Source organism: Macrobrachium rosenbergii, chromosome 9 (assembly GCF_040412425.1).
Source record: "Macrobrachium rosenbergii isolate ZJJX-2024 chromosome 9, ASM4041242v1, whole genome shotgun sequence".
Lineage (NCBI taxonomy): Eukaryota > Metazoa > Arthropoda > Malacostraca > Decapoda > Palaemonidae > Macrobrachium > Macrobrachium rosenbergii.
Genome location: NC_089749.1, coordinates 22,121,937 through 22,135,974, shown reverse-complemented (window position 1 = coordinate 22,135,974; position 14,038 = coordinate 22,121,937). Strand labels below are relative to the sequence as shown.

The following is a 14,038-nucleotide window of genomic DNA, read 5'->3' as shown; positions in this document are numbered from 1 at the left end:
TCAAAGGCTCCCACATAAAATTTTGAATATGACAAAAATTAAAAGGTACCCTGGACATATGGTCACTGCTGCCCCTTATTTGAAGTTAAAAAAAAAAGCTGCTCATGAGAGAAGTGACCTGACTATGGCCTGGTGTGTTGCAGGCGGCGCTTTTGGAGGTGGAGGCAGTTTTAGGGGACGAGGACGAGATGCCAGCCGATGTTCCTGTGGAAGGTGACGACAAGACACTCTTCATTCTTAACGTCTCTGGGGCGAGTGTAGCTTCATGTCAGGTCTGTGGCAAAGAGTTCCAGGGTACCAAACGAAAATATCGTTTGGAACGCCATATGGCTATCCATACTGGAGAAAAACCCTTCTCGTGTACAGTATGTGATTATCGTGCCAATCAAAAGGAGCACCTGAGTCGACACATGAGGAATCTTCATGGACTCCATCCATCCTCTCAAGACCTTAGCCTTGCACCTCATGCTCATGCTACGGCCATCTGATCAATACTTATGCTAAAGGTGTGAATCAGTTGTTTATATCAAGATGATCCTCTTTGTTTAGTGTTTAAGCAAGTTCATATTTAACTTAGATCTTAAAGTAGTCAGACTAGATAAAGATCCCAGGAGTATTTCCTTGGTTTAATCTCTTGTATTATTATTAATTCAGAACCCATTAGCGCTAAAGTAGTATTTTGTCATAGCGTGGGCAATAGTTCAAGCTTAAGTGGAGTCTATAGGTGGTGGCTTCTCCATTGCAGGATTCGGAGGACGGAGTGGATCGCTGTGCCCTTTGCGGCAAAGAGTTCACGGGGAAGAATAGACGAAATAACCTGGTGCGCCATGTGAAGACCCACACAGGGGAGAAACCTTTTTCATGTCCCTGTTGCCCCTACCGTGCAGTCCGCAAGGAGCACATGATCAGACACTTAAAGAAAGGTTCATGTGTATACCACCGTTTCAGAGCAGGGGATGAGGGGTCAGACGGCTCATCCAGAGAGTCGTGCGATGCACGTGTTAGGGCTGTGGTTAGTATGTACCTGGCTCAGCTGTCGACAAATGTCGGAACTCACAGCAGCCGTCACACAGAGCCAGAACCTGATCTAGCTAGGTCTTAGAAGTTGTGGGGAGGAAGTCCTCATGCCATATTACTGCTGCTGCTGCTGCTGCTCAGTGTTTGTTGCCAAGTTCATGTTAAGTAGTAAATGAATATTGATTATTGTTTAGATAGATTGTAGTGAGATCCTGTCCAAGTCTCGTAGTGTGCATTCCAAGCAAATAAAAGTTACTGACTAGGATGCACTTGCCAAAAACTGTATTTATAAGAAGTTCAGTGCACATAGCATTTTTTCCTCTCTTTCTCTTGCTCTCTCTATTATTTCATACAATTTTTTGCCCCAAGACATTCCTTAGAAAACAAAAGTAGTTCTATGCTAAGGTTTTATTTCCTTAGATTTATTTTTAAAGCTAATTTGTCTTTCCAGAATAAAAGATAGAATACTGTTCCTTGCTTTGTATACAGTATACTGATAATGTTTCTAAAATTAGATGACAGCATTAGTAGCTTTTTTATGCAATTGTCCTTTGATAATAAAGAAGATCGTTTATTTGTGCTTTTTCCTTTATCTCCCAATATTATTATATTCACTGTACAGTAGGGGGATTATTTTGCAGAAAGTTGGGTTGTTGGAAATCAGTACTTTTGTGTATTATTTAGCTAAAAGATGAGGGATGTACTAGTAATTCTATCAGTTATTGTTTGTAAATGCCCTTATATTTTACTGACCCAGTCATATGGAATGGATGGGGATCATTTTTGTAACAAGCTGAACTTGATGCTGTTTTCCATTGAGTGTTGCTGAATCACACTGTCAGGGTCTGATAGTCCTAGGAAGTTACTGTAATTGCATGCTGATTATTTTTTTTTATTGTAATTATATTTCAGAATTGTTAATATAGGAGCAGTGGAGCTTAAGTAAAAAATTTAGCCCTGGGTGTTAATTATTCCTAATGCTTTTATTTAGGTCAGCGCCAATGATAGCCAGGGTGAATGGGAGGAAGAATAGTGTGCATTTGAAAAGATTAATGTAACCTCAGCTTTGTAGTATAAAGTAGAAGCATTCTAGTTAGTTTGTGGTTTCATAAGTTTTGTAGTTGGGTCACTTGTGTTAGTTTTATATTTCTATTAAGATCAGTGCTATACTTTACATTTTTTAAGTACAGACCTCTTGACTTGTAGGAACATCTTGAGTTATTACTAACAGTAATACCCAGTAGTTGGAATTTACAAATGACTATTTTTTCACAAATTAATGACTATTCATTTCACAAATTAATGTTAGTTTGTAACTAATTATTTTGAAAGTTTAGTTTTGGGAGACAATTTCACAAATGGTCTTTTATCTGGATGGTCTTCTGGTGCTGGCCTTTTTTATTTGATCTGCATTTAATCTAAGTCTGATATGTTTTCAGTTAGACATTCCAAATAATGATAAATATTGACCTGTGACATTGCCATATTAAAAGCTTGGGTCACAGAGCTTTGTCTTCCTTGACTGGTTATCAGATTGAACTAGGATCTTTCTGAAATGTTCAGTATGATATGCTTTTCAATTCCTTCGATCCACAGTGTTAGGGTATGAATGATTTGAATGTCAGTGTTGTGAAAGCATATTTGAGTTTTCGGTGAGTAATGATTATGTGTTAGTTAATCATTTGTAAAATGCTTTAGCCGAGTCTTTAATATCTTTAGTGATCAATTTGTTTACTTGCAGCCATGGTCATGCATACTCCTCACAATGAAAACTACCATGTAGGCAGTATTAAACCTAAGACACAGGCATTTTCTAAAACTGCCGTAAGCCCAGAGTCTGTTTGTTAAGTGTTTGGGGTCATGTAGCTTACTATTTTGTGACTGAATTGTAAGTTGATTAGTGTATATACAGTACAGTATTTTGAGTCATGAGTAGTTGGGTTGAATATCATTGGGCCTAGTGTATGGTTATCAGTGGTGAAAGTGACCTCATCAAAGTTTGGCTTATATGCAGAAGTGAGCTTTGCATTCTCAATTCAGTGTATTTGGTCAGAATAGTAAATACTTTTGAGAGATCAAGAGCGGTCAATATGTTCTTATATCATGCATAGATGATCAGCATCATTAAGAGGTTAGAAAGCTAGGTTGTTCTCAACTACACTCATGATCTGAAAGCATTGTTGGATTTATGTATAATGCAGTGAGAATTCTGTGATGCTTCTATTATTTTAGTGATATTAGAGATGAAGGAATAGGACAGTAAGTTTAAGGATGAGAGTGTGTGTTTTTTTCTGAAAGTTGGATTGAGCATTTTCCAGTATGAAGATTAAATACAGGAGTGAACAAGTATGCAAAAAAAAGTGGTTGAAGCACAATAGCCAGTTTGCCCACAAATTCAAGGAATTGTACAGAATTATGATTAAGATCAGGTTCAGTGTAGGTTTTAAGAAGAACATTGAAAATTAAGTGATAAATGGAAGGTAAATATGGTCTTTTCACAAGGAGAAAGGCTGTAGAACTATCAGAATGGAAAGAATAGAAGAGAAGGATCTGAAGTTGTTGAGAATTTTTTGGCAAAGAACCAAAATCTACATAATTTACTAGTATTAGACATTGTCTTGTTGCAGTGCAACAGTGTTTTTAAATTACAAGAGTGTGGTAGTGTGTCAGATTTTAAAGTAGTGTGAATAACAGCAACAGAAGCTAAGAAAAACCACAGTATTTGATCCCTCAGTTGGATGACTCTGGGAAGGCTGTAAGAGAGGATGGCACTGCTCGTCAGTACTGTAACTGAGAACCAATGTGTACAGTGAGATTGTGATTACTGATATCAGAGCAACCCAATTCATGTGGGGGAAGCAAAGAAAAGAGTTTTTATGTTAGTGTTCTAGAAACTTTCCTAGTATGGGAGAGGTTAGCTGTATGTGAAGTTTCAGAAAAACAGTACAGTACTGTATATCATATTTCTGTTGGGTCTCTGCTCATCTGACAATCTGTGGAACTGAGAAAGCATGCAAGGAGGCCAGAGCTGTTATAGTATCTAATGCAGTGAATATCCAGGTAGTTCCCCCATTTTGATAGGCAGGAATTGAATGGTTGAACAGCATGTTGTCAAAAATGATGGGAGAGATGGCCTAACCTCTTGTTCATAATGAAAAATATACTTGAATTCTGATTTGTGTCAAGCCTTACTTTTCTTCATTTCATTCAAATAGGTGAACAGAGCTGGTTTTACCCAGAAATTGAGTTTTACATATATACTGAACCTAATTCATTGGTGTACTGGAGTGTACACACTACCATATAGTGCTCATGGTTGCTCACATTTTGGTGCCCAGGATGGTGTTATCACTAGAATAGATACCTTCAAGTCAAATCAGTGTCTGATCTTGGAAATTGGTATGGTATCAGTGCCCTCTCATTTTATCAAGGTAATCAGATTTTTTAACCCTTCTGTCCTGGCTGAGTGGTTAATTAAGACAAAATCACAGACATACCCCACTATCCGGGCTACTGTTGTGCTTGGTTATAACTGACATTCTTTGAGATTTTCTTAATTCTTCTGTATTTGGGCATTATTTTTTTCTCACCAGCCCTGCTGTGCTGGAAGCATTAATATTCAGTGTATTCTTTGTAAATTATTGCACCATGGACATTATTGTTATGAGTATGGTAAAGTTGTGGTTGTGGTTTTGCTGATGTTCCAGATGCCAGATAATTTAGTGAATAGTAGAAAGGGCATAAAAGGATAAGTGGATTCATTATGACAGGTTTGGTTGTCCCTCTCACCAGTGGTGGGAGTGAGCTGAATTCCATTTTCTGAGCATTCTTTGAAGCTGGGTTCTTTAGGTCATAAGAAATGTGTTATGAAGAAAAATTAAAATTGTAATTAGGGAAAATTAAAAGAAATGGATTTTTACCCAGCAGCAGTACAGTACTATATTTCGAATTGAATTAATAAATTACATTTACAGTAATTGAAGTAAATGCACATCTTTCATGGATCTGCTGTATAAACTCTTACTCCGTGTAACGTGGTAGATTAATGTGCTGTTTTTTATGGAGATAAAATTGTGAAACTTGTTGTCACTCATCAGTTAGGCAGTTTGCAACTTTCCCTAAGGACAAAGTTAACATTTGTAGTTCTGCATTAGGAGAACTGTTAAATGAAGACTAGAGGGTATCAGTATTCATGTGCTTTAACATACAACAAAGTAAAGCTTAAAAGTAGAATTGGGAGAATTTTTCCCCTTGAAACTCCTATGTAAAACATACTGTAGGTTCTAGTTATGTGGACTGTATATGATTTATTGATAACTCATAATGCTTATTCATGGGGCATTTTTTCAACTTATTAGCCTCTTTTTAACCTTTCCCAGTATTCTTTTAACCCAAGTGCGCTCTCTCTCTCTCTCTCTCTCTCTCTCTCTCTCTCAACTCTCTCTCAACTCTCTCTCTCTCTCTCTCATTTTAGAGAATGAATTTATTGGTGTGGTTATATTTAGACACAATTAGTGTCCATTATTCTTTTATGACACCATAAAGTTTAGTGAGCAAATCTTTGATGTATTAAAATGAGCTACAAAGTTGTAGTCATTTTTAATCTGATTATGTATTGCTACTTACGCAAATGTATGTTGATTGACCAAGTAAAGAAAGGAATCTCTCTCTCTCTCTCTCTCTCTCTCTCTCTCTCTCTCTCTCTCTCTCTCTCTCTCTCTCTCTCTCTCTCTCTCTCTAAGGATCATGTTATTGGTAAAGTAGAGAAAGAGGAAACCATACCAGGGGTTGTGACGCTGCCTTTGTGTCTTTCAGAGGCTGTCTTGGCGTAGTCCCCTGGTGAGGTGCTCCTCTTCTGCGTCTGCCCATGGGAAGACCCAGTGTAGCCAGCGCAGCAATCCACCTCTTGGGACTGGGAGTAGTAGCAGCACCTCTGCCTCTTCGGCAGACTTGGGTTCTCCACTGACTTGCCTGGAATGTGGTAGAGAATTCCACGGTCTGAACAAAAAGTTCCTTTTAACACGCCATATGGTCACTCACACAGGCGAAAAGCCTTATCAGTGTCCCCTCTGCCCGTATCGTGCTAATGTATCCAGTAACCTCACACGACACTTGCGCACTGTACACACCCCTAATACTGTTCCTGGATCATCCTCCCTGATGCCAGGTGCATCTGCAGCTCTCATGACCAGCGAACCATGCCAAACTATGCATCAGTCCTCTCCTCCTATGTAATTGATGCAGTCTAGTAAGGAATTGACTGCCCAGACTGACATGGGCGTCGTGTCACAAATCATTTTGATTTGTTAGAAGAAACGTAAAGAATATATTTTGTACAGTGGAATTGTTTAATCAAGTTTCTATTAAAACTGAAAGACTTGTTTGGCCAGGGAGACACTTCAAATTTAAGGTTTTCTCAAAGCAGAGATATTTAGGCATAGAAACCACATTGCCCTTGCAAGATCACTCTCATAGCACCTTTCATGAAGAGAATAAAGCCATAGAAACCACCCTGATACCTCGTTTTCCTTCAGCAGAGTGGAGCTTTTGTCAAGTCTCAGAGAGGGAAAGACCTTCTGTACTTCGAAGGCTACAAGCACAGGATATGTCGGGAGGAAGCTAGTGGACGGACCAGTTGGTGGCGGTGTACCAAGAAAACCTGCCGCGGTCGTGCCATGCTAAGTGTGGAAGGAATCACTTTGGTGGTTCCGCACAATCATGACCCACAACCACAGTCATCTTATTCAGACTCTTACTCTCAGAATGTATTGTAAGATGCCATGTTCAGAATAAGTTCTTGATGGTTTGAGTCACTTTTGTACATTGAATCTAAAGAATAAATAATTTATTTGTACAGTACATTGCAAGTTACTGAAATTTCAAGGTTTCTGCATTGTCCCCATAAGCTAGTTTATTTTGAAAGACTGGTTTTCCTAAAATAAAACTTGTTTGTTTGTTGTTATGGTTTATTTATTGTTTGTGAACATGGCAACAATTTTCACAATAGGCAAAGAATAATTTTCTTTTTTCTTGAAGTTGATCCAAGGTTGACATTGAAAGATAGTACAGTAGTGTTCCAAATGTCAATGATTTTGAATGTCCTTTCTCACTGGAGATTTAAAATTTGGAGATTAAATGCTGACAGTTTTCTGGATGGCTACTGAAAATTTAGCTATAGGCCTATAGGCTTGTCTTCAGCAGCATTATTTTGGTCCATGTGAATAACTTTTGTTTTGGTTTTTGAGACAAAATATGGTTGTGATTACAGTTCTCTGTTATGTTAACTTGTTGTTACAGAAAATTGAATGTTTTATTATTTGTATTTATTAACCTTTTTAACTCTGATGTGGACAGAGTTCCCTTTTCCTTGTGAACTGAGTGTGCCTAGGGTATAATTTTATTTGGGATTAGTCTGACCTACTGTTAAAGATAGCCATCTTTAATAGTGGGTAAGTATCCAAACAATTAATTTTATTGTGAAAATTTGTACATTTCTTGGGTTGGAAATCTAGGTAAAATAGGTCCTGGTAATTTAGGACTCGGTATTGAATGGCAGCATTATGGTAATATGCTCCAGGAAAGAATGGAAGGTGCAGACTCAAAAAAAATTAGTACTGTACTGTAATGTGGTTAAACATGCCACAGAGCCTTCCTTCATTTACCATTAAAAACAGTGTTTTTCTCCTTTGATATTTTAATCAGTGGACTTGGTGTTGAGCTTGGATGAACACCAAACCACAAATCGTTCTGATATACCTAGTAATGTCTTCACGTAAGATATTGTGTTATGATTTACAGCAGTACTGCACTGTTATGTGTTGAGTTGATTTTTTCCAGTACACTCTGCTGGTCATCTCACATTACTGTACTGTGTGTAAAGCCTTCCCAAGATCCATAAATATATAGTGCATCTTTATATTTACTTGGTACCTACGGTACAGGATTTCTATTGGTGCCTCTCTATTAAGACTCATTTGTCAAATTTTTTCGTGAAACCAAACCGACAACTACCCTATTTTGTTTTAGTTTTTGCAGCCCTCCCTTCAGCACCTTCTCAAATATTTTCATAGCATACACAAGCAATCTTTTTTCTTCCGTATTTGTACACTGTAGTACTGTACATCAATTGTTCCTATATTCATTCCAGTACTCTATTCATTTAGGAATCTCTCCCATTTGTCTGGTCTTACCTTTAGTCCTTTACTATTGCTTTTTCATAGATCTGGTCAGTGCCACCAGAATTGTATCTCTTCTCACAAAGCAACTCCAAATTATTCCATATTTCATCACCCCTTGGGCATTTTAAACCTCTTCAGACACAGTGTCAAGATCCAGTTAATTTTCTTTTTCATTATCTTCCCATGCTTTGTTCTCAGTTCAAAACATCTATTTTTGTGTTCTTTGCTGAGATTCTGCTTATACCATTGTATTCCTCTTAAAGCCACCTCATTGCTTATTCCTCAGTTTTTATTATACTGTACTGTATATATATTGCCAAGCTGTGTAAGAAGAGTTTATTAAGAGTTTGAAAATAAGAATATAAATTAACGATTGATAAGAAAATTCAAGAGAATTTGGGAGAAAAGCTCTCACATCACGAGAGATCATAAATGTTCTGAAGGGTCCAGAATAATATACAGTAAACCCCTTATTCATGGTGGATGCATCCCCCTCCGCGAATATAGCTGCACCAGAATACAGGCAGTTTGATTTCGCAGCAGGTCCGGCGAAGACGCAACACAAATATATTCATCAAATTATTTCCCTGGTTTACACGCATGTTCGGGACATGACTCTAAACGCCGATCCACGGAAGAAATATGAGCTCTAAAATGGCAGGATAATAAAAATTTGTAGGTTTTTTGATTAAAAACTCAATAAAAATGCAGTTTACACAATTTTCAGTACACCCAAAGCATTAAAAGTAAGATTTTCTCAGGATTTTTGACGATTTTCGATGATTTTTCGGTTTACGACGATTTTTGGTTTACGACGCGGCATAAAAGTGGAACCCCCGTCGTAAACCGGGGACTGCCTGCATTTAAAACCCCTCTAAAAACACTTAGAACTACCTATTTTGATGGTTTAAACACACAAAAAACCCTCTAAAAATGTTTGAGGCACCTAGGTATTTTAATAGTTTTATCACAAAAAGTGCATTTAGTCATGAAATTATGAAAATACATTAATTAGTGAATATTTCTCAGTGAAAATACTGCGAATGGGCAGATTTTCTGCAGATAAGGGGGTAAGATATGTTTCCACAGAGAAACCAATAACTCGTGATCCCAATGATCGTGAGCATGGAAATATGGAGGTTTACTGGAGCTGTTTAAGGCTCGTGTAAAATTTAGAAAAGCTTTCAAACTCTACTCTGGGTTCATCTTTAGTCACAGTGACTGAAGATGAACTCAGAGTAGGGTTCGAAAGTTTTTATAAATTTTACATGAGCCTTAAAACAATATTATTGTGGACCTTTAGAACATTCAAGAGAATAATACTACTGCTACTACTACTACTACTAATTACTACGCTACTACTACTACTACTACTACTACATTACTACTATTACTACTTTGCCAACAGGCTGGCATCACTGACTTTTCAAAGCATTTAAGCTCAACATATTCTGATGAATCATTTTCAGCACCATCACTCAACAGTAGTGTTGTACAAAGTTTGGAAAATGCGTTGCTCTAATGGTTGATTTTTCCATCTTGCTCAGCACACTGTTAGCATCCAGATGCCTAGAAGACTGAATTTTTAATATAAATGGAATAAAATTATTCTTAAAGACTATTTACTTTTGAATACAGCAGTAAGTGGACACGGACCAACCCCAGGCTCTTTTTTACCCAGTAAATTAATGGCATACATTGTAAGATTTTCAGAAAGATTTGTAGCTTTGTAAGCTTTTGCTTCCTGTCCCCTCATTTTTCTTTGAATGGTATCATATTTTCAGTTTACTTACCCAATTTCACATTTGAAAAAAAAAAAAGATTAACCTGTGCAGGTCTTTGAGGGCCTTACTCAAGGGGCACATTTTTCATTTGCAAAGAGTACCACAGCATCAACATTGTCTCGTGTACTGACATTATAGTGAAAAGACTGATGTGTTGTGTAGAGCATCATCCAAAACCCAGAATGTCAGAAGATTCTCTTGTTTCATGGTACTGTGTGCAATTTGAATTCAGATGCCATATCATTGACACTTAGAAAGGCTTAATCAGCAATTCATATTGATTCAAAATTAAACTTTGAGTAGATGACCAATTTTGCATTAGGGACTTAAATCTTCAAAGATAATCATGTGAGGCTTTATCAGAAAATCATGTTTTAACCAGTCAAGTGCAGTGGTTACAGGAATGTACTGTACTGATGTTTTTCGTGCTTTACATCTTTGTTTCGTCTCATTTTGTAGATGGTTACTCCGTTAATTATTATTTTTAATCTGAAGAGTGCTGTATTTTTTGTCTGTCTTGCTGAAAGTTCAGTTGGGGAAAAAGGAGAAAGAATGAAACAGGAATTTGCCAGTTAAAAGAGGTTTTGTTGGAGGAATCTTTAATGAGTACATAAGTTAAAGCCTGATTTTTCAGTATCTACATAGATATTAAAATAAATCAACTGCATTGCATGTCTGATATGAGTGTGTTGCAGTTGAGCAATGCTTTTAACCCTTAAGGGGTAGGCTAAATATACAGTATATTAAACACACCCCCCAGACCAGGCAAGCTTTAAGGTTGGCCAGTTTAAGAAGAAAAGACACGAATGGGAAGAGAAAGAAATGCACATGGTGTTAGAAAAAAAATTCAAAAAGTTTTTCCCTGCCTTCCACCGGAAGTTGAAAGTGACTATTTACAATCCCGTGTGGGGCCTCTTTTACAAGACTCATAAAAATATGCTAATTTGACCAAGTTATACATGTTTTTTCTAATAATTTATTTTATGGGTAAAATTATAATGACAGCTCACACAATATCATAACAGATAAGAACTAAAATCAGTACCAAATTCTGAGTAGACCTCTTGTAAAATGTTTATGAGATTTACTGAGATAGGAAGATGCAGTAACTTTTTGTGAGGTGTACGTATTTTTTCTAATATTTCTTTGCACTTTTCTTTGCAAAATTAAAATTATAGCTGACATACTATCGTAAAAGATAAGAACTAAAACCAACAGCAATCCCTGGGTATATTTATGAGCAAATAAATAAAAAGACGTCATGGGCAGAGTAGGCAATACATTCCCCATCAAGTCTCAAGGCACTAATCCCCCTCCATCGGTGTTGAGCTACACAGTTATAGCAAGTCATTTATCCACCAGCCAGTGCTGTGAACATTTTTCCCTTTAAATTCATCCAAATCATTAAGGGGCTAATAATACTCATATGAGTTAGCCCTTCATCACTCAAAACCTGTTATAGATACTATATGATGATGCCTTGCCATTAAGGGCAGAAAATGTCCAACAGGTAATTTATTTTTCAAGTACCTTGAACCTTGACTACGCTGGGGATGTGTACCACCTCGCAAATAGCTAAAATCCATAATACGAAAACCTCTAAAAACACTTAGAACTGCCTATTTTGATTAGTTTAAACAAAGAAAAAACCTCTAAATGCTTATACTTGAGTATTTTTGTACTTTATCTGGTAGAATTTATTCTTGAAAATTATATGAAATACAGTGAAATTACCACGGAATGGCGAATTTTCCTCGAATAAGAAGTAGATATGCAGAGAGCCACGCGAAAATATCAGATCCGGCAGTCGTGGAGCAGATATGGGGTTTACGCAGTACAGTATTGTACTGCAGTTATGACCTGCCAGGGAGTTTGATGAGTTGTAGACAGCTGTGGTATTTTATGCAGAATTCTTTTTTATTTGAATTAGCAGCATAAGTTTTGGCTTATATATTTGCAAGTGTTCCCCATTATCCAGTGGAGCAGTTCCTTGAACCCAATTCATTTCTTTCCTCATCTTGATCATTTCTTCTTGAAGAAGGAAAACATGGCTTTTACTGTATTTTGCCTACATACTTACAGTGTTTTGTAGTTTTAGAACTTTGCTAACTGATAAGAATGAGTTGGTGATAATTTTGATATGAACCATTGACTGTTACTATTTGGAAGAAAGGCAGTGATAAGAATTATTTTGTCATAGGCAGGCAAAGCAGAATGAAATAGGGGCTTGTGTATTGTAAGTATTGACATTATTAAAAAGATTTTTTTTTTTTTATGGAATGAAAGGTAACTTTTTGTGACTGGTCTTGTTAAGGCTTCAGAAGTTGGCAGTCATCTTGAGGAAATCTATAGGCGTTTGATTCAACTAATGCCTTTTTTTTTTTTTCCCAATGAAAAGATGTCCATTTTACTAAATGACAAGGCTTCTCACCATTGCAGTTTGAATAATTGCATCAGTAGAGAAAATAATGTGTTGCTTGTGGATGCCTTACCCTTTGCTCCTGAGGAAATGTCTCCTGAGGCTGCCACTAATGTGCGGGTAGACCTGAGCAGGCATAATTAAACAATACAGTATTTTCCTGTTTTCTGTAGCAGCCATGACGTCAATAGTGTATGCTCTGTCAGTAACTGGCTTGCTAATAGCAACAAAAATGAATAAACTTATAAAAAAGACGTCCAGAGAAGGAGTGGCTGGTATTTGTTGTTAACATATGATGCTAACAATGAATGAACATACATAATCTACTTTTGTTTCACTTTGTTCTATTACTAAGATGAATGGTACTTTGTTCTCATATTAAAACTGAATTATGTACATGATGCATAATCATGAGTAGATGCACACAGGCCTATTCTTGCTTTCCACTACTGCACTGCGCTATATTGAATATTAATTCTCCTCTAAAAACTTGACTTGCATATACTGTACAAGCAGTCCCCAGTTATTGGTGGGCTGGGTTATCAGCGTTCCAGTTTTACGGTGCTTGTCTAGCAACGAAAATTGGCGATTTCCACTTATCGTCACCAATAATTAGGTATTGGTGCTGATTCGTACCTAATTGAGGTGCCAGTTCGGCGCCGAAAATTGCCGATTTTCGATTATCGGTTATTTTCACATATCGTCACGCTGTCGGGACGGAACCTCCGCCAACCGGGGACTGCCTGTATAGTTGATAACCATGGATAAATATACTATCCTTGACAACAGCAGAATCAGTCTGCTTTAGGTTCCAGCTAATTTAAAACATGCAACCTTTTTTGTTATGATAGTCTTTGGATTTTACCCGTTCAAGAAAAGGCTCTTTCTTATATGTTTCAATGAATTCAAGACATTCAGCAATGAGGCTGCCACTTGCAGCCTTCAGTGTATACAATCATTCTTCTTATGAAAAAACTGCAAAATTACAAATACAGGCAGTCCCCAGTTATTGGCGGCGGGGCCGGTTATTGGGGATCTGGTTTTATGGCGCTTGTCTAGCGACAAAGTTCGGCAATTTTCGGCACCAAAAATCGCTGAATTCTGCTTATTGGTGCCGATAATTGGGTATTGGCGCTGATACATACCTAACTGAGGCACCGATAACCGAAAATTGGCTCTTTTTGGCGCTGATAAGCCGCCGAAAATCACCGATTTTTGGTTATCGTCATGCCATCAGAACGGAACCCCCGCTGATACTGGGGACTGCCTGTACATGTATATATTAATCTAACATCCCTCATCCACTATAAAAAAAAAGATAACTCCGATACATCATTGTTTCATGTATAAAAACTTTAAGATTCAGTGAAGTCCAGCACTTTTTGTTTCTGACTGGAACATACTCTTCACCCAAGGACGGAAAGGGAATTGAGCAAAAAAGTGGCCTCCTCACACGAATGTTCAGGTGTTCCTGTGCAGGTAGTTTAGACGCAGGCATATCGATTGAGAAGAACTATTTGCCCAGGTCACCTGTGCAGGCAGAAAAATGAGCAGGTTGTTCACATTAACATTCAGGTGTGCCTGTACAGGCCAACTGTGCAGGCAGAAATGTGCAGGTATACCTGAACATGAGTGGTGGC

At 37.5% G+C, this 14,038-nt stretch overlaps 1 protein-coding gene across 22 annotated transcripts in view; it reads left to right on the top strand.

The window, feature by feature from the left end:
- The window catches only part of LOC136841567 (protein tramtrack, beta isoform-like), a 125,718-nt gene that overhangs the window by 55,006 nt on the left and 56,674 nt on the right, over positions 1–14,038 (top strand). For 5 of the 22 annotated variants that reach the window (XR_010854001.1, XR_010854003.1, XM_067108558.1 and 2 more), the window contains 2 exons: positions 144–506; positions 746–1,591. The exons of 14 other annotated variants lie outside the window; for them this stretch is intronic. Coding sequence is in view for 6 of the 8 variants with exons in the window: in XM_067108558.1 (XP_066964659.1) it covers positions 144–488 (345 nt within the window). In the remaining 2 variants the exon portion in view is untranslated. Of the gene's footprint in view, positions 1–143; positions 507–745; positions 1,592–5,832; positions 7,331–14,038 lie in introns of those variants that run through there. 3 more of the 22 variants (XM_067108580.1, XM_067108552.1, XM_067108555.1) reach the window with 3 other exon arrangements.